The 24,884-nt window shown below is 37.0% G+C and overlaps 1 protein-coding gene across 1 annotated transcript in view; it reads left to right on the top strand.

Moving 5' to 3' along the window:
* The window catches only part of MRPL42 (mitochondrial ribosomal protein L42), a 33,547-nt gene extending 9,708 nt beyond the window's left edge, over positions 1-23,839 (top strand). Inside the window, exons 4-6 of the mRNA XM_032346782.1 lie at positions 664-748; positions 8,180-8,343; positions 23,666-23,839. Coding sequence (XP_032202673.1) covers positions 664-748; positions 8,180-8,343; positions 23,666-23,711 — 295 coding nt within the window. The 3' untranslated portion in view covers positions 23,712-23,839. The remainder of the gene's footprint in view (positions 1-663; positions 749-8,179; positions 8,344-23,665) is intronic.
* The last annotated feature ends 1,045 nt before the right edge of the window (positions 23,840-24,884 follow it).

Here is a 24,884-nt window from a genome sequence, read left to right as displayed (position 1 = left end):
AGGCAGAGGGAGAGGGAGAAGGAGCCTCCCAGCTGAGCAGGGAGCACAAGGTGGAGCTCAGTCCCAGGACCCCAAGATCAGGACCTGAGTTGAAGGCAGACGCTTAACCAACTTAAGCCACGGAGGTGCCATCAGGGTAGTTTTTAGATAAGGAAAAAAAGGTCTAATAATACTGATGCGTAAACATGAAGATCCCTTCCAAAGATCTGGGTAGTCTAAAAACAAATAGGTAAAATAGTGGCTTAAGCATTAACGGTTTGTTGGGGCGCCTGGGTGGCTCAGTGGGTTGGGCCGCTGCCTTCGGCTCAGGTCGTTATCTCAGGGTCCTGGGATCGAGTCCCGCGTCGGGCTCTCTGCTCAGCGGGGAGCCTGCCTCCCCCCCACCCCCCCGCCGCCTGCCTCTCCGTCTACTTGTGATTTCTCTCTGTCAATAAATAGATAAAATCTTGAAAAAAAAAAAGCATTAACGGTTTGTTGTGGTAGTTAAGCTGACGTATTTTGTGGGATGTCTGAGTTGTCCCCTATGATATGGGTACCAGGTCTGCCAGTCCGGTGCCATAGCGTATGTTCTTCAGGGACTTATGATTAATTAATTTTATCTCTAAGAAAATCATTCTGTCTTGAATACAATATAACTCTATTTCTAAAATGTTCTTTTTTTAGCAAAGTAGAGCTTGCTTTGACATCTGATGGCAGGACAATAGTGTGCTACCACCCTTCTGTGGACATTCCATATGAACATACACAAGTATGTATAAGAAAATCTCTTCTAATTTATAATTTGCTGTTAGAAATATTCACATTTTCTTACCGTATCCAAAGAGAATGGAATTGTTTGTTTTCCTTTATTTGGATTAGACCTTTTTTGTTTTGTTTTTATTTTACTATTTCAATTTTTCTCCTATCTTTTTCATCTTTCTTTAAATAAAGACTTTTTCAGTACACAGAGTGAACCATTTAAACACAGTTATGGCATCAGTTTTCTGGTCTAAAATCTGATAGATGATTTTTGACTAGTACAGATTTACAAAACATACTGTTCCGTACTACCTTATATTTTAAACTAATAAATCATGAAAAACTTGTATTTTGGCATGGTGTTTAATACCTATTATATTGTATTAGTTCTGATAATCCTTTCAGTATTTAGTGAATTTCCTTTTTTTTTTCTTTTTCCTCCCAGTTTTTTCCAACATGGGCATATATTTTAAGGACTAGTTTAATTTTTTCCATATTTCTTCAAAAGCCAAGCATGAGATAGAGGAAGTTTTGGTTTTGTTTTCAGTACAATTTATTTTAGCTTGACCCAAGTCTTTTTCTTATTTTATATTTGAAATGCTTCCTTCTATGTTTTTAAGCCATAGTTTACTATATTTGGTAATGTTTGATTTGCTCTTTGAGGAGAAAATAATTAGATAATTCAAATCATCACATGATGCATCTAGTGGTAGCTATTTTTAAAAATCATCATTAGGGCCAGAATAGTGGTAGATTTGAGAAAAGAGCTTAATTTTATTTTGCTAGTTTATATTCCCTTTTTAACTTCATCATTTTGTCTGCCTACTTTGTGTTCTAGCCACATATCATAGGCAATAATCCAGTACCTCTTTTGTTTCATTTCTTGGGGCACTGTGTAGAAAATAAGCATAAATCACTGACTTTTGGCTTGTAAATACTCCAGCTCATTCTATATTGTGTCCTCCTCCATTGTTACTTTGTATTATATTTCTGGTTACATGGTTTATCTTTTAGTGGTTATACCAAGGCCACAATCACAAAGTCATTTCTCAGCTTCCAGACTTCCCTCCATGTGTAGTTTTTTACATCCCTGAATCTGACACTTTTCATATCCTTCCTTCTTGTCTAAACTTTCTACTTTACTTTTAGCACTCACTATCATCATTAAAATCTCTCATCACATTAACTTCCAGAATTTTGCCTTCATCTCTGTCTCTGACAGAAACCTTATTGGACCCTGGGGCCATTACTTCCCCAGCAGGTTTTTAAGTAGTTGATGTTTTCTTCCCTATTCCCTTTTACTACTAGACCTAGAGGGGAAGTAGGGATCCCTGTAGCTCCTTGTTGTCATATGCAGACCATTTTTCCTCCTCCCTAACAATTTCTGGCTTTGTAGTTTGTATCATTAAACTATAACATCTGCTCCTTTTTTTTTTTTTTTTAAAGATTTTATTTATTTATTTGACAGAGAGATCACAAGTAGGCAGAGAGGTGGGCGGGGGGGGGGGGAGCAGGCTCCCTGCTGAACAGAGAGCCCAATGTGGGGCTCCATCCCAGGACCCTGAGATCGTGACCTGAGCCAAAAGCAGAGGCTTAACCCACTGAGCCACCCAGGCACCCCTGCTCCCTTTTTTTATGGCTGTTATCTACTATCCTTCACTTCACTTCTCTTTCCCCAATCCTTCTACTCTTCCTCAGAGACTGTAGATGTACCATCATTCCCTCTGATACTGTTTCCATCCTAATTCTTTGTTATTGCAGTATATGGAAATAATTTAATGCCCTGACCTCTCACTTCCATCTTTTACCCTGCTTCAGCCCCCACTCCCACTGCCGTACTCTAGTGATGTTCTAGTCGCAAATACCTGCCCCTCCTTCCTGCCAGTCTAGATTTCAAGAATTCCACTAGCTTCCTACCAGCTCCCACAGTCTCCCAGCTCCAAGAATTCTTCATCTCCGTAGGATGATACCTACATCCATTGATCAAAGCACTTTTTCTTAGCCCTCATGCATCTCACACATTCTCACTTCTCTCCTTGCCTGGCATAGATTCCATGGTCCATCATTGTAATCACTCCCTTGCATACATGTCCAATTCCCTGGTTCCTTTTTTTCCATTGCATTTCCCATTGTAGCAGTTGTCTCCTCTCCCATGTCATCAGTATTCCTTCCTATTTCCCTTTTATTCTCTCACTCTCTCTCATCTGGAAGATTGCTCCTATCACTTTACATGTCATCATTCCACTGCTAACCACACTGGCCTCCCAGCTGTTCTTCAGGTATATTCGTCAGGCTTCTACCTTGGGGCTTAATGTAGTACCCCTGCGGCTGAACTCCTTCCTATTGTCTTTTCCCAATAGCTTGTATCATTTCTGGCACCATAGATACTTTCTTGTATTTCTGTCTATCTCCCATCACTAAAATGTAAGCTCCATGAGGATGCCTCTTTGGTGTTCTCTGGTATATCCTTAGCATCTGGAATAACACCTGTACTTGGTAAATATACACTAAATATTTGTTGATTAAATGAATAAGTTTGTTCCTTTCATGCTTATGGGTTTTCTGTTTTAGGGCTAAGAGACATTCACATGGGGAGGCATGGAATTTTTTTGTTGCTTAAGTAATAAATTGTAGATTAGGCTGCACAATAAGAAACATTCTTGCAAACACATCGTTGTTAGAATTTAGAATACAGTGTGTTCTTTTTGAATCTAGATTTATAAATCTCATGCAGATAGTATATGATAATAAATAAATACCCTTCAACATGACTTGAAGTTTGTCTTAATTTTTTTCTTTTCTTAAGGAGGTAGGGCTGCTGCAACTCCAGTCCTTTGATTCTTCAGGCCCTAGAAAGCATACTGCATACAAAGATCCTGGTCATATGTAGAAATAACTACTGAGACTGGCTTTAAGAAAGTTAGGATGATTTGCATCTTTGGTTTTCTGGTAATTTAAAACATGTTGATTGTTTACTACAGATCCAGGTAGAAAGATCCTACTTCTTTTACTTTTATTAAAAGTATTAATATTCTAAAAGTGTTTTTCTAGAACTTGGGATTTCTTGTTTAGGAAAATAAAGATAATATACCAGGGGCAAAAATAGTGACTTGGAAAGTTTAAAATGCAAGTACTAAGCAATTCTTTTTAGTGGCTGATTTGGTGGAAAATTTCAAAAGTCAAATTTTGAAAATTCTTAAGAGAAACAAGGAAAATTCAGGATGACAGTTCTGAATGTTTCTTAAAGTTGACAGTTTTATTTTAGTTTTTCCTTTTTACTGAAATAGTCATGTATCCTTCCTTTGAACTTTGATCAAGAAGATCAAATACCACCTAAAAATCAATTCTGAATCAGCCAGAGGCTCTTGGTATAGACTTTGAAGAATCCATTAATTCCAGTGTCTTTTATCTATGTGCCTGGAAAAGAAGTGTTTTTAATCATACAAAGCAGAGAGAATTTGTGATATATTAGAATTGAGCCTGCTTGGGAATAGGAATAGAGACAATGGAACATTCATGAATACTTGAAAACAATTTAACTTTTGATAATACTGAAAACTTTGATCTTTAGCAATAAGTACAGTCACCTAAAATAGAGAAAACTATTATAGGCTCTAAACTTGTGTTTGCTAGACCTCTGAGAGTCTCATAGTAACTTGCAAAGACAGTTTATATTTCACTTTACATACAAATGATAATCTTTTAAAATTACTGTAAATGCCTAAGGAGAACTTTTTTCCAAAAGTAAATTTATATCACTTCTCTCCTGTTTGAGGCCTTAAAGAAATCTTAGTAGCTACCTACCATTATTGAACTCTTAATTAAGAGTTCAAGAGACAGCTAAGCATACCATATATTATTATTTCATATGATCCTCACCAAGCCCTTTTGGGTGGGTATTATTTCTCTGATTTTACAGAAAGGGAATTTAAGAGCTTAAATAACTTGTCATGGTCACAGAGCTAGTAAGTGGTAGAATTAGAGACCAAAGCTCAAGTTCTTAACCTGTTTATTAGACTACCTCCTCATTCCCTCCCACACTAAGTGGTTCCTTATTTCTGCTTACCCCAAATTGTTCCTTAAAAGTCTAAGTTTGAAGACCTTTCTTAATCTGGTTTCTCAAGATCCATTTTTATTTTTTTAAAGATTTTATTTATTTGAGGGGCACCTGGGTGGCTCAGTGGGTTAAGCCTCTGCCTCTGGCTCAGGTCATGATCTCAGGATCCTGGGCTTCAGCCCCACATCAGGCTCTCCGCTTGGCGGGGAGCCTGCTTCCCCCTCTCTCTCTGCCTGCTTCTCTGTCTACTTGTGATCTCTGTCAAATAAATAAATAAAATCTTTTTTTAAAAAATATTTTATTTATTTATTTATATTTTATCATATGAATGAGATCATATGATAATTGTCTTTCTCTGATTAAAAAGATTTTACTATCTTTTTTTTTTTTTTTTTAAAGATTTTATTTATTTATTTGACAGAGAGAAATCACAAGTAGATGGAGAGCCAGGCAGAGAGAGAGAGAGGGAAGCAGGCTTCCTGCTGAGCAGAGAGCCCGATGCGGGACTCTATCCCAGGACCCTGGGATCATGACCTGAGCCGAAGGCAGCGGCTTAACCCACTGAGCCACCCAGGCGCCCTTACTATCTTTTTAAAAAAAGATTTTATTTATTTGAGAGAGAACCCCAGAGAGAGAGAGAGTGCACAGAAGCGGGGGGAGGGGCAGAGGGAGAGAGAGAAGCAGACTTTCTGCTGAGCAGGGAGCCTGATGCAGGACTCCATCCCAGGACCCTGGGATCATACATGACCTGAACCAAAGGCAGACACTTAACTGACTGAGCCACCCAATTACCCTCAAGATCTTTTTTTTTTTTTTTTTTTTAAGGTTTTATTTATTTATTTGGCAGAGAGAGAGAGAGCATAAGTAGGCAGAGAAGCAGGCAGAGAGAGGGAAAAACACGCTCCCCACTGAGCAGAGAACCTGACCTGGGCTTGATCCTAGGACCCTGAGATCATGATCTGAGCCAGAGGCAGAGGCTTAACCCACTGAGCCACCCAGGTGCCCTCAAGATCTATTTTTAAGATTTATTGCTTTCTTATGTGTTCTTTCCTACTTTTCTTTACTTGTAATATTTGTTATCCCTTGTAGAACATATTCTGCACTCTAACAAGGCTCTGACCTGGCTCCTATTCTGCCTCTTTCCAGTATCTTTTTGTTACTGTGCATTTCTGTAGTACTGAGCCAATTATGCCCCCTTCATGTGCTTAGATACTGCCTTTTTTTTTTAAAATATTTTATTTATTTATTTGAGAGGTAGAGAGAGACAATGAAAGAGAGAGAGCATGAGAGTAGAGAGGGCAGTGGGAGAAGCAGACTTCCTGCTGAGCAGGGAGCCCGATGTGGGACTAGATCCCAGGACCCTGGGATCATGACCTGAACCGAAGGCAGTTGCTTAACCAACTGAGCCACCCAGGTGCCCCGCTTAGAAGTCTTATTTTTTTCATGTCCATATGCCTAACAAATATAAATATATGCTATGACATTTAATACAATGGGAGGATATAGTAGTTGTCATTAATAGTGTATGAATGTAAAGACATTTATGTTTGAATTATTTTTTTTCTGGTTATAAATTCGTATTTTCATGTATTGTAATACATATATATGGTATTTATAAAGCAAGACAATGTTACCACCTTGTGTTACATACATTCTCATTTAATATTTAAAATATACATGACTTGACTTTCCAAAACAGTGATTCTTAAAGGCTTTAATGAGCTAGGGTTACTGATGGGATTATGTTATAATCACTCAAATGTATTGGGAGGGAAATGAGATTTTTAATAGTTGATGTCTTTAGGTGAAAAAGTACTCACATTACCATAAAGTATCCTTTGATGACATTTCAGTCACCTAAAATGAAAACACTGAAACTTTTTTGTTTCCTTTGGATATAAGAAATACCATTTTCATTGTATCTCACTTTAATGATAAGCAAGGTTAGAGGTTGTAAACTTCCCCCCCCCTCAAGATTTTATTTATTTATTCATGAGAGAGAGAGAGAGAGAGAGGCAGAAGCAGTGGGAGAAGCAGTGGATGCGAGACTCAATCCCAGGATCCCAGGATCACGACCTGAGCCAAAGGCAGATGGTTAACTGACTAAGCCACCCAGGCACCTGAGACTATAAACTTCCAAGTTAAAAAATAATGGGCAAAATTTACAGTTTTGGGAAATAAAAATTAAAGTAATAAGTGCTTTTTTAATTGGGGGAACAATAATATTAAATGAGAAATTTATTATTGGAGAAAAACCCCAAAACTTGGTATGAGAAGAAAAATATTTCTCTTTTTTTTTTTTAGAGGGAGGGGAAAGAGAGATGGGGGAGGGGCAGAGGAAGGAGGAGAGAGGATCTTTTTTAAAATTTATTTTTATTTAAATTTAATTAACATGTAATGTATTATTGGTTTCAGAGGTAGAGGTCAGTGTTTCATCAATCTTATATAATACCCAGTGCTCGTTACATCATGTGCCCTCCTTCATGTCCACCACCCACTTACCCTATCACCTAACCCTCTCCCCTCCGGAGCCCCTCAGTTTGCTTCCTATGATTAAGAGTCTCTTATGGTTTCTAAACAAGACAAATCTCGTTTTTTTCCTGTCTTCCCCTCTGTTCCTCTGTTTTGTTTTTTAAATTCACATATGAATGAGATCATATGATAATTGTCTTTCTCTGATTGTCTTATTTCACTTAATACCCTCTAGTTCATCCATGTTGTTGCAAATGGCAAGGTTTCATTTTCTGATGGCTGAGTAATGTTCCATTATATATATATATGTATATTTACATATATACACACATCATCTTCTTTATCCATTCATCTGTTGATGGACATCTAGGTTCTTTCCATAGTTTGGCTATTGTGGACATTGCTGCTATAAACATTGGGCTGCAGGTGCCCCTTTGGATCAATATATTTGTTTCTTTAGGGTAAATAACCCAGTAGTGAAATTGCTGCGCTATAGGGTAGTTCTATTTTCAACTTTTTGAGGAGCCACCATACTGTTTTCCAGAATGGCTGCACCAGCTTGCCTTCCCACCAATAGTGTAAGACGGTAGGGGTGGGGAGAGAGAATCTTAAGCAGGCTCCACACCCAGTGCCAACCCTGACATGCAAGGCAAGGCTCGATCTCATAGTCCTGAGATCATGACCTGAGCCAGGATGAAGAATTGGATGCTTAAACAGCTGAGCCACCCAGGTGCCCTTGTTTTTGATTCTTAATGAATAAGGCAACTAAGTAAAATTCTGTTCTGAAAACATACTAACCTACTTTGAGGTACTATAATGAATTCTGGAGTGTGACAATTGTATTGTAAACTCAATTAAATGCTGGTTAACATACCTACATTTTGATCCTGTGGATTACTGATTATTTTGTAGCCTATCCCTCGGCCAGATCCTCTGCATAATAATGAAGAAACACATGACCAAGTGCTGAAAACCAGATTAGAAGGAAAAAATGAGCACTTGGAGCAAGGACCCATGATAGAACAACTTAGCAAAATGTTCTTTACTACTAAGCACCGTTGGTATCCTCGTGGACAGTAAGTTCTTTTCTTTAACCCCCACTTGACAACTAAAAGAATACATGGCTTTTCCTGCATTAACAAACTTATGAGGTTGTATTCTGCATTGAGAAATTAACACCCAGTATGATCACCTACTTAATTGTATTTTTAGATGTACATAAAGGATAGCTAAAATGAAATAGTACTTATTTTTTCTTTTATTTTAGTGGGGGAATTTAACCAAAGCTTTCAGTGAATTTTGCAAGAATTCTTGAAAATTTTTCTGTTCTGTGATAAAGTCATTTACTGTTTTTATTCATCTTCCTGCCAAATAATTGATCTTGGTCTCAGCCCACCTATGCATTTATTTAACAGATTTCAAGTTATTGTTAAAAAAAAGAAATGTGGTACAGCAAATGATTGGGCAGCGTATATGGCTCTCGGTTCCTTTAGAAACTAGTTGCCCTGTTTGCTAATACTCAGATTTTATTGCATGGATTCTTATTACCTGACTCTGGTTTTAATTATTTTTCTTGTTTGGATTCTTCTTTCTTGTATATGTGTCTTATTCCCTACCAAAACTGAGAGCTGACTATTTTTAGTAGTTTATGTTTGAGCAAACTTTGTTCTTATTCACTTAGTCAGCCAGTAACTAAGCACTAGGCTGGCACATTTCATGGCCGGACGTGCTTATGGAATTAATGAATATACATTCACCCACCTGCTCTGCTGAGTGCTGGAAGATCAAAAATCCTGTCCTTGTTTATAAGTTGTTTGTAGTCAAGGAGAGAAAATAATACTGTAAAAAAACAAAGTCAAGCAGTTGAGCCTTGAAGAATGGTTAGGAGCTAGCCATGGGGAAAAGGCTCTGCAGGCTGATGGAACAGAATGTCGTAGAGTATACTGGGGAAATTGCAAGTAGTTCAGCTTGGATGGGACCCAGAATATGAGGAGGGAGTGTAAGTCTTATGAAGGAGTTTGTGTTGTGCTGAAATTAGATTTTATTTTCATTACCAAATTTTAAGAAGAAAAGTTAATGCATTAGAAAATCATGAAGTGGGTTCTGTACTTGGGATACATGGAAGGTGTATATGAAAAGTTTGGAGTCGGGGGATCTGTTTGGAAACTATTACAATAGTCTAGGCCAGAGATGGGAATAGAAATGGGGAAAATAAAAGAAAGGACTGTGATAATAGGAGGAAATAAAAGGAGAAAGGAGGGGGAAAAAGAGAATTTTAATCAACAGTGGTAGGTTACCGGCTAAGTGTGGGAAGAGACAGGCAGCCTCCCAAGTTTCTGAAGACGTGTTTGGGTGGATGGTGGTGCTGTTCATATATGTGGGGAAACAGGTTTGACAGGAAGATGAACTCATTGTTGGTCGTGTTGAGTCTGAAGGGTCAGTGGATCCTTCTGCTGGGGAGCAATTCTGAAAGCAAATGGATGTATGGACCTGGAGCTTGGTTTCCTTATTTAGTTTCTCTTCAGAAGGTACTTCCTCTTTTATCCTTAGGTAAAATAGAGATTCCTCGGGGCGCCTGGGTGGCTCAGTGGGTTAAGCCGCTGCCTTTGGCTCGGGTCATGATCTCAGGGTCCTGGGATCGAGTCCCGCATCGGGCTCTCTGCTCAGCAGGGAGCCTGCTTCCCGCTCTCTCTCTCTCTCTGCCAGTCTCTCTACCTACCTGTGATCTCTCTCTGTCAAATAAATAAATAAAATCTTTAAAAAAAAAAAATAGAGATTCCTTAGGGCTCTAGTCTCATACTCTGTGTCTTTGTGAAATTCATTCAAAGGGCTTTAATTATATTTACTATATAGATGCTATGCTCCCTTATACTTTTTTTTTTATTTCCTTGGTCTACTTGTCTACTTTTTTTTTTAAGATTTTTAAAAATTTATTTGAGAGAGAGTGCATGAGCAAGGGGGAGTGGCAGAGGGAGAGGGAGAAGCAGGCTCCCCACTGAGTAGGGAGTCCGACGCAGGGCTCAGTCCCAGGACCCGGGGACCATGACCCATGCAGAAGGCAGGCACCCAACCGACTGAGCCACCCAGGGGACCATTTATTTTCTTGGTCTTATTCCCAGAATCATTGTTCATAGAAATTTCAAAATAGGTATCTGTCCAAAGTTTTAAATTCATTATAACAAAAACATAGCTCTTTTTTTTCTGTATTAAAAAAGTTCTTCCCTTAATAATCTTTCTATAATAAAAGTGATATTTCTGTATTAATTTCCCAGGGAAAAAATCTGCAATTCCTTGCTCACCATGATGTCTTTCAATTCCTGCTTCTGTTTTATATCCTCTTTGATTTTTCTTTCATATTTAGTATCCACTTTGTTTATACATGCTCTTTGGGTTTAGAGTATGTAGAAACATATTAGTAAACAATTTCTTAGCCCCATATCTATGTCATTACTATATTCTGTGATTTCTTTCCATGATTCATATCATTACTTGTGTTTATACTTTATTTTGTCTCATTATCTAGATATTTTAGTTCAAGCCCTATCTTGAATTTCTTCTGTTGACTTTCAGTACCTGTTTTCTTCCTGTGTGTTCCATATTGCTACAGTTGTCTTCCATCCTTTGTGTATAACCAAATGTAGTTATAAAAAATCCTGTAAAGGGGACTCTAAGGGAACAAAATTGAAGGCAGGAAGACTATTAGGGAGTCTTAAAATCATGCGTGTTAGCTTCAGACTTTTATGTGTAGTATCCCACCTATGTTTCAATATTTATTTATTTATATTTAAAGATTTATTTATTTATTTGACAGAGAGAGATCACAAGTAGGCAGAGAAGCAAGCAGAGAGAGAGAGGAAGAAGCAGGCTCCCTGCTGAGCAGAAAGCCCAATGCGGGGCTTGATCCGAGGACCCTGGGATCATGACCTGAGGTGAAGGCAGAGGCTTTAACCCACTGAGCCACCCAGGCGCCCTGATGTTTAAATAATTACTTGTTTAATCTTGTTATTGCTTATTAGCTTTTGACTGCTAGTTAATTTAATCTCTTGGTATGTCTTGTCCCATCAGGATTACCAGGCACTTGCAATTTTAAGCAGACTTTAATTAGATGCAGTTGATTATCCCAGTATCTCTCCTAATAAAGTTTAGCAGAAATACTCCAGATACTAGCTTATGTATATAAATAAAATTTTTACTAATAGACATTGTCCTTATGATGCATCATCTTTCAGAATTTTGAATAAGCTAAGGTATGATCACTAATCATTCAACAAATATTTGTTTGGTATCTAAATACTTATTTTGGACTAATGTAAGCCATTTTCAAGTATTGATTTCTAGATGTCATTGAGGTCTTCTTAAATGTCAGGCAGTGCATAGAGGGATGTTTTATTAAATATTTCACAGTTTTTAGATCCTGGCAATCAAAAGACTGGTACTCATTATGAATGTAATAATTGCAGGTATATAGTATCTTTCTTTTTTTTTTTTTAAAGATTTATTTTATTTATTTGACAGAGAGAGAGGTCACAAGTAGGCAGAGAGGCAGGCAGAGAGAGAGGCAGAAGCAGGCTCCCTGCTGAGCAGAGAGCCTGTAATGGGGCTCGATCCCAGGACCCTGAGATCATGACCTGAGCTGAAGGCAGAAGCTTAACCCACTGAGCCACCCAGGCACCCCATATAGTATCTTTTTAAATAAGTTTATATTAACAGATATAAAATGCTTGTATAAAGTATTTTTAAACAATGCAGTGAAGAGTAAAGTAGAAATTTTCTTTGTACTTACTCATTCCTTATGCCCCATAAACACTGTTAAACTCTTCCTGTATGAATAGACCTATCTCATATTATAGTCAATCTTGTGCTTTTTTTTTTTTTAAAGATTTTATTTATTTATTTGACAGAGAGAGATCACAAGCAGGCAGAGAGGCAGGCAGAGAGAGAGGAGGAAGCAGGCTCCCTGCTGAGCAGAGAGCCTGATGCGGGGCTCGATTCCAGGACCCTGAGATCATGACCTGAGCCAAAGGCAGTGGCTTAACCACTGAGCCACCCAGGCGCCCCAATCTTGTGCTTTTTAAACTCCAGTAAAGCCAAGCTCTTTTCTGAGCGTACAACTTTGCTTTAAAGGGGACTGGGCTTACTTAAATCATCTCCTCTGCTAGTTACTAGCTGTTTATTTAATCTTGTTATTATTAAAGAAAATAGAAATAATAATGCCTAATTTGCCTGGCATAAAAAGTAATTGATTAATTTCCAGTGTTACATTAGTTTCAGGTGTACAATATAGTGAATCACCAATTCTATATATTACTCAGCGCTCACAATAATAAGTGTACTCTTAATCCTCTTTACCTATTTCCTTTTTTTTTTTTTTTAAGATTTTATTTATTATTTGACAGAGATACAGTGAGCGAGAGAGGGAACACAAGCAGGGGGAGTGGGAGAGGTAGAAGCAGGCTTCCCGCTGAGTAGGGAGCTTAATCCCAGGACCCTGGGATCATGACCTGAGCTGAAGGCAGATGCCTAACAAGTGAGCCACCCAGGTGCCCCCCTCTTTACCTATTTCATCTGTCCCTCCACCCACTTCCCCTCTGGTAACCTTCAATTTGTTCTCTACAGTTAAGTATCTGTTTTTTGGTTTGTCTCTTTTTATCTTTGTTCATTTGTTTTGTTTCTTGATTTCCACATAAGTGGAATCATATGGTATTTGTCTTTCTCTAACTGATTTATTTCACTTAGCAATGCATATTGTCTAGATCCATCCATGTTGTTGCAAATGGCAACATTTCATCCTTTTTTATGGTTGAGTAATATTCCATTGGAAAATTATATATGTGTGTGTGTGTATAGAGAGAGATTTATATCTCTCTCTATATATATGCCACATCTTCTTTATTCATCTATAAATGGACACTGGGATTGCTTCCATGTCTTGGCTATTGTAAATAATGTTGCAGTAAACATATATCTTTTAAAACTAGTGTTTTCATATTCTTCGGATAAATAGTACATGATGATTTTGATATAAAATATAATAATGTAAGGGGCGCCTGCGTGGCTCAGTTAGTTAAGCATCTGCCTTCACCTCAGGTCATGATCCCGTGGTCCTGGAATTGAGTCCCATGTAGGGACTCTCTGCTCAGTCCGGAGCCTGCTTCTCCCTCTGCATGCTGCTACCCCTGCTTGTGCTCTCTCTCTGTCAACAAGTAAATGAAAATTTTTTTTTAAAAAGATTTTATTTATTTATTTGACACAGAGAGAGAGATCCCAAGTAGGCAGAAACGTAGGCAGGAGTGGGGGGAAGCAGGCTCCCTGCTGAGCAGAGAGCCTGATGCGGGGCTTGATCCCAGGACCCAGGACCCTGAGATCATGATCTGAGCCGAAGGCAGAGGCTTTAACCCACTGAGCCACCCAGGTGCCCCGTAAATGAAATCTTAAAAAAAATATATATATAATCATGGGAGTTAAGTGCCTAGCTTATAGTATATGCTCAGTGATGATACGGTAATGATAATTATTAATATTGTCTCCTACTCATAGTTTTCCTCTTACTCCTTTTGAAGTATCTTTTCTTAGTTAGATGGGTTTGAGGTATAATTGACATACAGAAAAATTCACCAGTTTTAAGTACACGTTGTGTTGGGTTTTGACAAATGTGTATGCAATTGTGTGATTACTACTATAGTCAGAATAAAGACTATTTCATCACTCTAAAAAGTTCTCTCTTTTGCAGTGCGTTTTTCCCCTTTAACCCTCACCCTTGGCAGTCACTGCTCTCCTTCCTGTCTCTTTAGAATTTCATGAATTTCTAGATTTTTATGTTTTTCCGTTTCTCGAATTTCATGTAAATGGAATTATACAGTAAAAAACTTTTGACTATTTTTAAAAAGCAGATTTGTTGTCTTATTGTGTAAAACTTGTGGATCAAAGTCCTTTGTGAGATAAATATCTTGCAAATATTTTCTTTCTGTGGCTTGCTTTTTCATTTAATAGTGTATTTTAAGATAAAAATTTTTATTATTTTCATAAAGTCCAACTTACAAATTTTTCCTTTTAGTTCAGGATTTTTACATTCTACATTAAAAATCTTTGCCTAATGGGCGCCCGAGTGGCTCAGTTGTTAAAGCGTCTGCCTTCAGCTCAGGTCCTGATCCCGGGGTCCTGGGATTGGGGTCCTGGGATTGAGCCCCCAGTCGGGCTCTCTGCTCAGCCGTGAGCCTTCTTTCCCCGCCCCTGACCCTGCCTGCCTCTCTGCCTACTTGTGATCTCTGTCTGTCAAATAAATAAATAAAATTTAAAAAAAAAAAATCTTTGCCTAAGCCAAGGTCACTAACACTTTCTGCTTTGTTTTTTTTTTCTAGAAGTTTTTATAATTTAAGCTCTAACACTTATATCTCTGATCCATTCATGGTTAATTTTTATATCTGGTGTGGGGCACAAGTTGAGGTTCATTTTTTTGGAGATATATATATATATATATCTATATATATATATATCTATAGATATATATCTATATCTATCTCCAGTTGTTTCTCCAGTTGTTCCAACACTATTAGGTGAATATATTCTCTTTTGCCGCTGAGTTGCCCTACCAACTTTGTTGAAACTCAGTTAACCATTTATGTGGGTCCTAGACTTTTCATTTTGTTCCACTGTCTGTCTTTGTCATACCATTCTGTTTTGGCTAAATAATTTTAACTAAGTCTTGAAATCAGGCAGAGTCCTCTAATTTTGTTCTTTTTTTTAAAGTTGTCTCAGCAGTCTTAGGTCTTTCACATTTCCATATAAATTTTAGAATCATCTTAACAGTTTCTACAAAAAACCTGCTGGAATTTGAAGGAGATTGGATTCAGTCTCTAGAACGATCTCAGAATTGCTGTCTTAATGGTATTGAATCTTTCTGACCATTAAAATGGTATATTTCTCCATTTATTTAAATCTTTAAAAAATTTTCACTGAACAATATTTTATAGAGATTGTGTGTATGAGTGTGCTATATTTTTTGTTAAATTTACTTCAAATATTTCATAATTTTTATGCTATTATAAGTAGTATTGGTTTTTTAATTTCAGTTTCCAAACATTTTTTGTTTATAATAGTTTTATTTGTTGTAGAAATATGATTGTTTATTGATGTTGTCTCCTGTGATCTTGAGAGTAGTTCTAGTAGTTTTTAAAATACATTCCTGGGCGCCTGGGTGGCTCAGTGGGTTGAGCCGCTGCCTTCGGCTCGGGTCATGATCTCAGGGTCCTGGGATCGAGTCCCGCATCGGGTTCTCTGCTCCGCGGGGAGCCTGCTTCCTCCTCTCTCTCTCTCTCTGCCTGCCTCTCTGCCTACTGGTGATCTCTCTGTGTCAAATGAATAAATAAAATCTTTAAAAAAAAAAATACATTCCTTAGAGGGGCGCCTAGGTGGCTCAGTGGGTTAAAGCCTCTGCCTTCGGCTCAGGTCATGATCTCAGGGTCCTGGGATCAAGCTCCGCATTGGGCTCTTTGCTCAGCGGGGAGCCTGCTTCCCCCTCCCTCTCTGCCTGCCTCTTTGCCTACTTGTGCTCTCTGTCTGTCATATAAATAAATAAAATAAAAAAAAAATAAAATAATTCCTTAGGAAAAAATAAATAAATGAATAAATAAAATAAAATACATTCCTTAGGATTTTCTGTGTTGAAGATCATGGTATCATTGAATAAAGGCAGTTTTACAGATTCTTTTATAATCTCTATGCTTTTTATTTCTTTTTCTTGCCTTATTTCACAGCTTAGAGTCTCAACTACAGTGTTGCATAGAAGTGTTAAGAATGGACACCATTGCTTTTTTTCCAGTTTTAGTGAGGGAAAGCACTGAGTCTTTAAACATTAAGTGTGATGTTTCAATATGGGTCTTTTTCTAGATGCCCTTTATCAGGTTGAGAAAATCCCTTCTATTCCTGGTGTGGAGAGTTTTTATCATGAATGGATGTTGAATTTTGTTAGATGCTTTTTTCTGTATTTGTTGAAATGATCATAACATTTTTCTCTTTTACTCATGTGATGAATTACAGTGAATGACTTCAAATTGTACTAAACCTTTCATTTGTGGGCTAAACTTCACTTGGTGATGAGAGAGAGATATATATATATACATATATGTATATATATATGTTTCTTTTTTATGGATTGTTTGGATTCTGTTTGCTAAAATTTTGTTGTAGAATTTTTACATTTTTATTAGGGATATTGGTCTATAGATTTATAATATCTTTGTCTGGTTTTGGTTTCAGAGTAATGCTTGCAACATAGAGTAGGTTTGGTGCTATTTCTCTGTGTTTGGGAAGAGAAATGTGTAGAATGGGTACTATTTCTTAATGTTGGAATTTACCAATGAAGCCATCTGGGTCTGGAATTTTCTTTGTGGAAAGAGTTTTAACTGCAAATTCAACTTCTGTACTCAATAGATAGGACTATTTAGTTTATCTCTTCTTGAGGGAGCTTTGGTGGTTCGTATCAGATCATTTCAGGATTTGTCCATTTTATCTAGATTGTTGAATTTATTTGTACCTAGTTTATAATATTCCTTTATGTCCTTTTAGTATTTTCATAATCTGCAGTGATGTCATCTCCCTCATTCCTGGTGTTGTTACTTTGTTATTTTGTTATTGTTACTTTGTTGATATTTTGAGAACCAGCTTTCGCTTTAATTGATTCATCAGTCTCTTCCTCCTCTCTTTCTTCCTTTTTTTTTTTTTTTTCTTTTAAAGTAGGCTCTACACTGGGGCTTGAACTCAGGACCCTGACATCAAGACCTTAGCTGAGATCAAGAGTTGGATCAGGGGCACCTGGGTGGCTCAGTCTATTAAGCATCTTCCTTTGGCTCAGGTCATGATCCCAGAGTCCTGGGATTGAGCCTGCTTCTCCCTCTTTCTGCCACTCTACCTGCTTGTGATCCTTCTCTCCATCTCTCTCAAATAAATAAATAAAATCTTTAAAAAAAAAATAAAAGAGTTGGATGCATAACTGACTGAGCCACCCAGGCGCCCCAGTTTTCTATTTTTGCTCCTCGTTATTTCCTTCCTTCTGCTTACTCTGGGTTTAATTTGTTCCTTTTCTAGTTTCTTAAGGCTTATTGTTTAGCAACCTGTCTTCTTTTTTAATTTTTTAATGCTGTAAATTTCCCATCAAGCACTGCTTTAGTGCATTCCACAAATTTTGATGTTTTCATTTTAATTAAGTTCAAAATGGTTTTTAATTTCTTTTGTGATTTCTTCTTTGACCCATGGATTATTTAGCAGTGAGTCAATTTCTAAATATTTTGGAAATTTTCAGATACCTTTCTGTTACCGATTTCTGGTTTAATTCTGTTGTGATCACAGAGCATACTTTGTATGATTTCAGTCTTTGAGATTTGTTTTATGGCCCAGATTATGGTCTGTCTTGGTGAATGTTTCACATACATTTAAAACGTAGGTGTATATTATGCCATTATTGCTGGTAGTGTTCTAAAAATATCAGTTAGGTCTACTTGGCTGATAGTATTGTTCAAGTTTCAAGTTCACTAATTTTCTGTTTATCTAATTATTATTAGAGGAACATTGAAATCTACATCTGTACTTAATGGATTTTTCTGTTTCTCCTCCTAATTCTGTGTTCATATATTTTGAAGTTCTGTTTTTAGTTGTATATATGTTTACTATTCTATTTTCTTGATGAATTGACACCTTTATTTTTATGAAGTCTTCTTTTTAATTGCTGCTAATATTTCTTATTCTGAAATATAATTTGTCTAGTATTAATAGCCTATCCAGCCTTCTTTTGACTAGTGTTTACATGATCTGTTTCTGTTCTTTTACTTTTAACCTATCTGTGTCTTTATATTTTAGATGAGTTTCTTAGAAGTGGAATATAATTGGATTTTGCTTTTGTCCAGTTTGACTTTTCATTTCAATATCAAGCCATCTTAAATGCTGTTTCCTTTGATTTTCAGTACTTTCATTTTTCTACCATTTGCTCTTAGCTCACTTTCTTCATAAAATTTAACTTGGCTATAGTTATTTTGAATAGCTGTTACCCCCATTAGCCCAAGTATATATAACTATAGGTGACTAGATAATGTTAATGTTATAATTGTGGGTAATTTTTTATTTATATTTCCTGCTCTAAATTATTCTCTCTTCATCAGGAATGCATCTTTTGTTTTGTACTTTTCCACATGATCTCTAATACAGTAGTCTTAATACAGTATGTGGGACCTCAGTTACTGTCTGATAAAATATTATCTTACCTAATTATCTTCACAGCTTCTTGAAGGTATTCTGTTTTTCTTTGAAATGGTACTTTATTTATGGTAGTTTTGGGGATAGTCCACTGATAAATTTCTCAGTGATTCTTAGAAATTTTATTCCCAGAGTTTAGCTATCATATTATGTAGGTTTATTCAGTTACCATTTTATTTAGAGTTTCAGGTAGAGTAAGATGTTCCTTATTATCAAATTCTTAATCAAGGTCAGCAAAGTGAGTTATGATCCCAAGGTGTTGCCTCACTTCTTTCAGTCCTGAACCTACATGCATTTAATTATTGACCTCACCCAGAGTGGGTGGGCTGGAAGGGTAGGTAAGTATGATTGTACAAAACTGATTCTGAAATAGCCCAGTGGCCAATAAACACGGTGATTAGATCATCTCAAGCTTGGAAGTCTAAAGTTAATATTGTTATATGAAATTGATGAATTGCCTTTTGCCTTTTCCTAATCCTGATGATCTTACTTACTTTAGAATGGCAATTCAAAGAGTCTTAGATTTTCGGCTTTATGGTAAGAGTGGGTGCTAGGGCTGTTTTGAATTTTTAGTGTTGGGAAGTGGGTACTGAGGAAACCCAAGACATTGAGTTTGGGGTTAAATTGAACTTTTAGTTCCTTACCCTCTGCCTTTGCCTGAATGACTATTTTTACATTGATTTGTAGAGAGTTTGATTTTAAAAGATAACATATGTAACCATGTGGCTCCTGCTACTTCCTGTTTAATGATATAACGGGTATGAAAACAAATTAAACTAGCTTAGCCAGGGACGCCTGGGTGGCTCAGTTGGTTAAGCAGCTGCCTTTGGCTCAGGTCATGATCCCAGCGTCCTGGGATCGAGTCCCACATCAGGCTCCTTGCTCGGCAGGGAGCCTGCTTCTCCCTCTGCCTCTGCCTGCCATTCTGTCTGCCTGTTCTCGCTCTCTCTCTCTGACAAATAAATATAATCTTTAAAACAAAACAAAACAAAAAAACTAGCTTAGCCATTACATTACAGTTACCTAAAGTCATGGAACTTGGAACATATTCTTTGAAAGGTGCACCAAGTGTGATGGTGTATTCCTTCCATTGTAATTCTTTCCAGAACACATCATTTTAAGTGTTACAGTCCCTAATGGTTGTATGTGGGTTTTATTTTTTCTCCATAATTCAGCCTTAATAGCTCATTGAAATTCTTTTTACATATCCAAATACTATCTTGGTTTCTCCTACTGATTTCATCTTTTTTACCTCTTAAGTTCAGTCCTCAAGGATCAATCTTCCGTTCTCTGCCCTTTCCTGTCCCATTTTCAAAGACGGTGATCTCATCCGGTCTTGTAGCTTTAAATACCTTCTGCATTCTCATGGCTCCCAATTCTGTCTCCGGTGAAGACCTGTCCCCTCCAGAACTGTATCCATCCAGCTGCCTACTTGACATGTCTAATAGGCATCCCTAACTTAATATTGTCTTCTAATGGAGCTTCTGATGGTCTCCCACAACCCAGCTTCTCCTTCAACCTTCCCTATCTCAGTTAATGCTTGCTCCATTCTTCTGGTGGCTTAGACCAGAAACCTTGGTGCCATTCTTTACTCTTCTCTTTGTCTCACACCCAGCATCTGGTCTGTCAGCAAATCTTATTAGCTCTGTCTTCTAAAATGTATCCACATTTGACAAATTATCACCATTCCTTTTGCCACCATCCTGGTCCATGTCACCATCTTTTGCCTGGTTTATTGAATTACTGAATTGCCTGGTCTCCCTCCTTCTACTTTACTTCTCTACAGTCTGTGCTTAGCACATTGCCAGAGTAGTTCTTACATTTTTTCTGTTGAAAACATTCCAATAGTTTCGCATGTTACTCAGAAAAAAGCTAAAGACCTTAACTGTTAACCTATAAGAACCTGTATGATCTGATCCTCTGTTACCTCTCCACTCTCATTTCCTGTTTGTTTACTCTGTTCCAGCTGCATGGCCTCTTGACCGTTCCTTGAACATGCCTTTCCTGCAAAGCCCTTACATATGCTGTTCTTGCTATGTAGAATTCTCTTCCTGCTAGTATCAGCGAACCTAGCTTTCTCACTTCCTTTGGGCTTTTACTCCCTGAAACCTTCCTTGTCCAACTTAACTTGTTTTCCTGTCTCCTACATTGGAATGTAAGCTTCATGAGGGTAGAGATTTTGTCTTGTTTTGTGTACTACAGAATTCTTAGCCTCTAGAAGTAGTCGCTGGCATGTAGTAGATACTCACACATCTAAAAATTAATAAGTGAATGGGTAAATGCCCCTGATTCTCATAATACCTCTTAAAAGAGAAGAGAGTAAGCTAACATAGCTCAACTAGATGTAAAGTTATGTTGAGGGAAAGGATGGAAGAATTGAAAGAAGGCTGGATGGAAAGTAAGAAGGATTTGGAAAATAATTTTAAATTTCTTGAAATGTAGAGCAATCCTATAAATGTATGAATAGCAATACTCTTTTATTTAAATAACTTTTATTAGTTTTCCATGGAGGCCACAAAAATTTGTTACTCCCATCAGTAGGAAACAGATTTGAATATCAGACTGCAGTGTGAACCAGGAGATAAAGTTCTCTGGATTAGGAACTGTGGACAGTTATTTCAGATGTCACCGAGTCATTGTGTAATTTAAGAAGGGTAACAGTGTGTCTTGGTATTCCATGAATAGTCTTGGTTTAACTCTCTTGTTAATTATTAGTAGGATGGGTTTTTAATTCTCTCAAGGGTTTGAGTCTGATGATAAGTTATAAGGGTACCCTAAAATTAAAGTGCTTGCCCCTGGCTAGTGATTGTAGCAGATATTGAAATTCATGTATCATAAGAAAATGTGACTTTCCGGGGCACCTGGGGGGCTCAGTTGGTTAAGCGTCTGCCTTAGCTCGTGTCATGATCTCAGGATCCTGAGATTAAGCCCCATGTCTGGCTCCCTGCTCCACGGCAAGTATGCTTCTCCCTCTCCCTCTGCCCCTCCCCTCCACTCACGTGCATATGCTCTCTTCCCCTTCCCCCATAAATAAATAAAATCTTTTAAAAAAGGAAAGTGTGACTTCCCAAACCCCTATTCTGGTGACTAGCTGCTTTGAGAGAACACCTTTCAGGGCTGCATTAGTAAAACCTTGATTATCTGGCACATAACTGGAACCCTTAAGAAAATGATACTTTTCGGGGCTGCCTAGGTGGCTCAGTGGGTTGAGCCTCTGCCTTCAGCTCAGGTCATGATCTCGGGGTTCTGGGATCGAGTCTCGCATCAGGCTCTCTGCTAGGCGGGGAGCCTTCTCCTTCCTCTCTCTCTCTACTTGTGATCTCTCTGTGTCAAATAAATAAAATCTTAAAAAAAATGATACTTTTTTATAATTTTTCTATGCCGGTATTAGTACCTGTGGGAAAGTTTATGTAAATTATATTGTGCTATATGTTTTATTCTACAACTTAATGTTCTGTGTTATTTTATATAGATGTACTTCATTTTTTCAGCTTAATTTTATTTTTGCAATTTAAAAAGATCAGTATCAAATAACAATGTATAGGAGAGTTGCCAGTATGAAACCATAAAATAAGCAAAAAAGAATGCTTTACTATCTTAATCATAAATAAAGAGCACAAACTATGTGTCTTACCATTTATGGTGTAGAAATCCTTACATTGGATTTCCACATTACCAGAAAATTAAATAAAACTTAGACCAATTTGCCAAAATGCAGTCTTGAGATAATTTTTGAAGAGAACTCATTACCATAAACATATGTACTCTGTGTAGAAATTCTCTTAAATCAATAAATAAAATAAGGAAAGCAAAGGAGCAAAAAGAAAAATTATTCTGGTGAAATCACTCCAAGTCAGTCACTGCTAACATGCATTTTATTTCTCTTTTTATATCTTTCCTAAGTTTTGTTAGTTTGTGTATTTTTACATGGCTTTAATCATACTGTATATAGGGGTGCCTGGGTGGCTCAGTGGGTTAAAGCCTCTGCCTTCAGCTCAGGTCATGATCTCAGGGTCCTGGGATCAAACCCCGCATCTGGCTCTCTGCTCAGCAGGGAGCCTGCTTCCCCTTCTCTCTCTGCCTGCCTCTCTGCCTGCTTGTGATTTCTGTCTGTCAAATAAATAAAATAAAATCTTAAAAAAAAATCATACTGTATATATAAATTTACATCCTGCATCTCCCCATCCCTGATTAATCTTTAATATTTTAGTATTAAGATAGTTAATATTTTAACTATTTTTCTATATGATTTAGACTAGAGTTCCAGAAGAGGAGTTACTAGATCAAAAGTTATGACTATTTAAAAATATTTTTTGATATATATTGCCACAGTGCTTTTCATAAGTGTTGTACCAGTTAATACTTTAACCATTTGGGTCTGATGTTGCTTATTTCATCACACCTGTGCTTGGGTTGGGCATTATGATTTTTAAAATATTTGTGATTGCAAAAACAAAAGTTCCTCATTGTTCAATTTGTACTTCTTACGTTTTTTGTGACGTACATTTTCTAGAAACAGTATTAATTGTATCCTATTATATATTAAAACATGATTTTAAGAGACCTCCATTTAAGGGAGAACATCCCCTTATAAATAAAACTTTAATAGAGCATGTTCAAAGGACAATTATCGATTTTTGTGTGTGTCTTTTTAAAATTTTATTTTTTATGTATTTGAGAGAGAGCACAAGCATGCACAAGCCAGGAGGAGGGGAAGATGAAAAGGGAGAAGCAGGCTGCCTGCTGAGAAGGGAGCCCAATGTGGGGCTCCATCCCAGGACCCTGGGATCATGACCTGAGCTGGATGCAGCTGCTTAACTGGCTAAGCCACCAAGTCACCCCAAGGCAATTGTTAATTTTTAATTAAGAATCAATTATCCAGGTTACCATATTGAAATTAACTTCAAGAGTGGCAAAAGAAACCTTTCCAAAATGCTTATTTAGTAGAAAAAATTTTCACAGTGGGGAAAGTGGCTTCTTGTTAAGAAAAATTTAAATATTTATCTCGGATATATCTAACATCTATCTATATTAGGTTTCATTGAGATCATTGAGTACAAATGAACAATAAACTAATCATAGAAATTTGGTGTTTCTTTCAGGAACAGTTAACATTTACTAAAATAATACCTTAAATATTTTCTTCTTTTCAAGGTATCATAGACGTCGTAGGAAACTGGATCCTCCAAAAGACAGATGATACTGAGGTTTTCAGGAATCGAAAAGATGTTATCTTGTGTCTCATTTGCCTTTTGAGAAAATGCATTGAGTATATTCACTAACGTGTTATATAGCAAAATAATAATAAAATGTGTTCATATATTACAATGTGTGTTTCTTTGTATATATTAGGAGATTGTGGATTTGACAAACCTACTTCATCTTACTTTAGACATTAAGGTCTGCCATTTATGTTTATGTGTCTAGTGTGATTAAGTATTTTTACATCATCAGCCAAATATTGGTAGTAGTGTAAATATGATTAATAGAAATGTGCATGGTTCTTCTCAAGGAGATTTTTAAATTGCCTTTGGAAAGAAACTCATGAGGTCCACCCAGAAAATAAATGTTACAGTTCTTCCTTGTGGCTTCTAGGAAATAATTAAATTGCAGTTGATCCTGACCAACACGAGTTTGAACTATGCAGGTCCATTTATACCTAGATTTTTTTTTTTTTGGATAAATATAGTCCAGTACTGCAACTGTATTTTCTCTTGATTTTCTTAGTAACATTTTCTTCTCCCTAGCTTTATTGTACGAATATAAAATACACATAACAAGTAAAATTATATGTTTATTGACTATTTGTGTTATCAGTAAGGCGACAAGTCAACAGTAGGCCATTAGTAATTAAGTTTTGGGGGAGTCACATTTATAGATGGGGTTTTGACTGCATGGCAGATTATCTCTAATCCCCTTATTGTTCAAGGGCCAACTGTAGTTACATTTTAATTAGTTCTACTGTCTGCTGGGTCCTTTATATACATTATTATTAATTTCTCACAAAAATCCTTTAAAGAAAGAGCATTATCCCCATTTTGTGGGTAAGGCCAAGTGACTTGAACCCTACCTACTTAGCAAGTGGAAGAGCCAGAATCCAAATGGTCATGCGCCAAAGCTTTTTATAGTGCATTACAGTGACAAAGGGGTATTTTCTTTCACCCAAGAATGTACTTTCCTAGAAAGAAAGTAGATTTTGCTTACAAATTATATAATTTGTTTCGAGGGTTTTTTTTTTCTGGCTCTTCAAAAAATTATGCTGGCTTCAGAATGCATGCAATTCTGGTTAAAATGTTAGTATCACTGAACTAGTGTTATGAGAATGTTAATAGATTATTCTGCTGTTGATTGTCAGTACCACCTTATATGTGAT

The sequence above is a fragment of the Mustela erminea genome, chromosome 6 (genome assembly GCF_009829155.1).
Source record: "Mustela erminea isolate mMusErm1 chromosome 6, mMusErm1.Pri, whole genome shotgun sequence".
NCBI lineage: Eukaryota > Metazoa > Chordata > Mammalia > Carnivora > Mustelidae > Mustela > Mustela erminea.
Note: the sequence above shows the minus strand (reverse complement) of the source record. Positions and strands in the feature narration are given on the sequence as shown.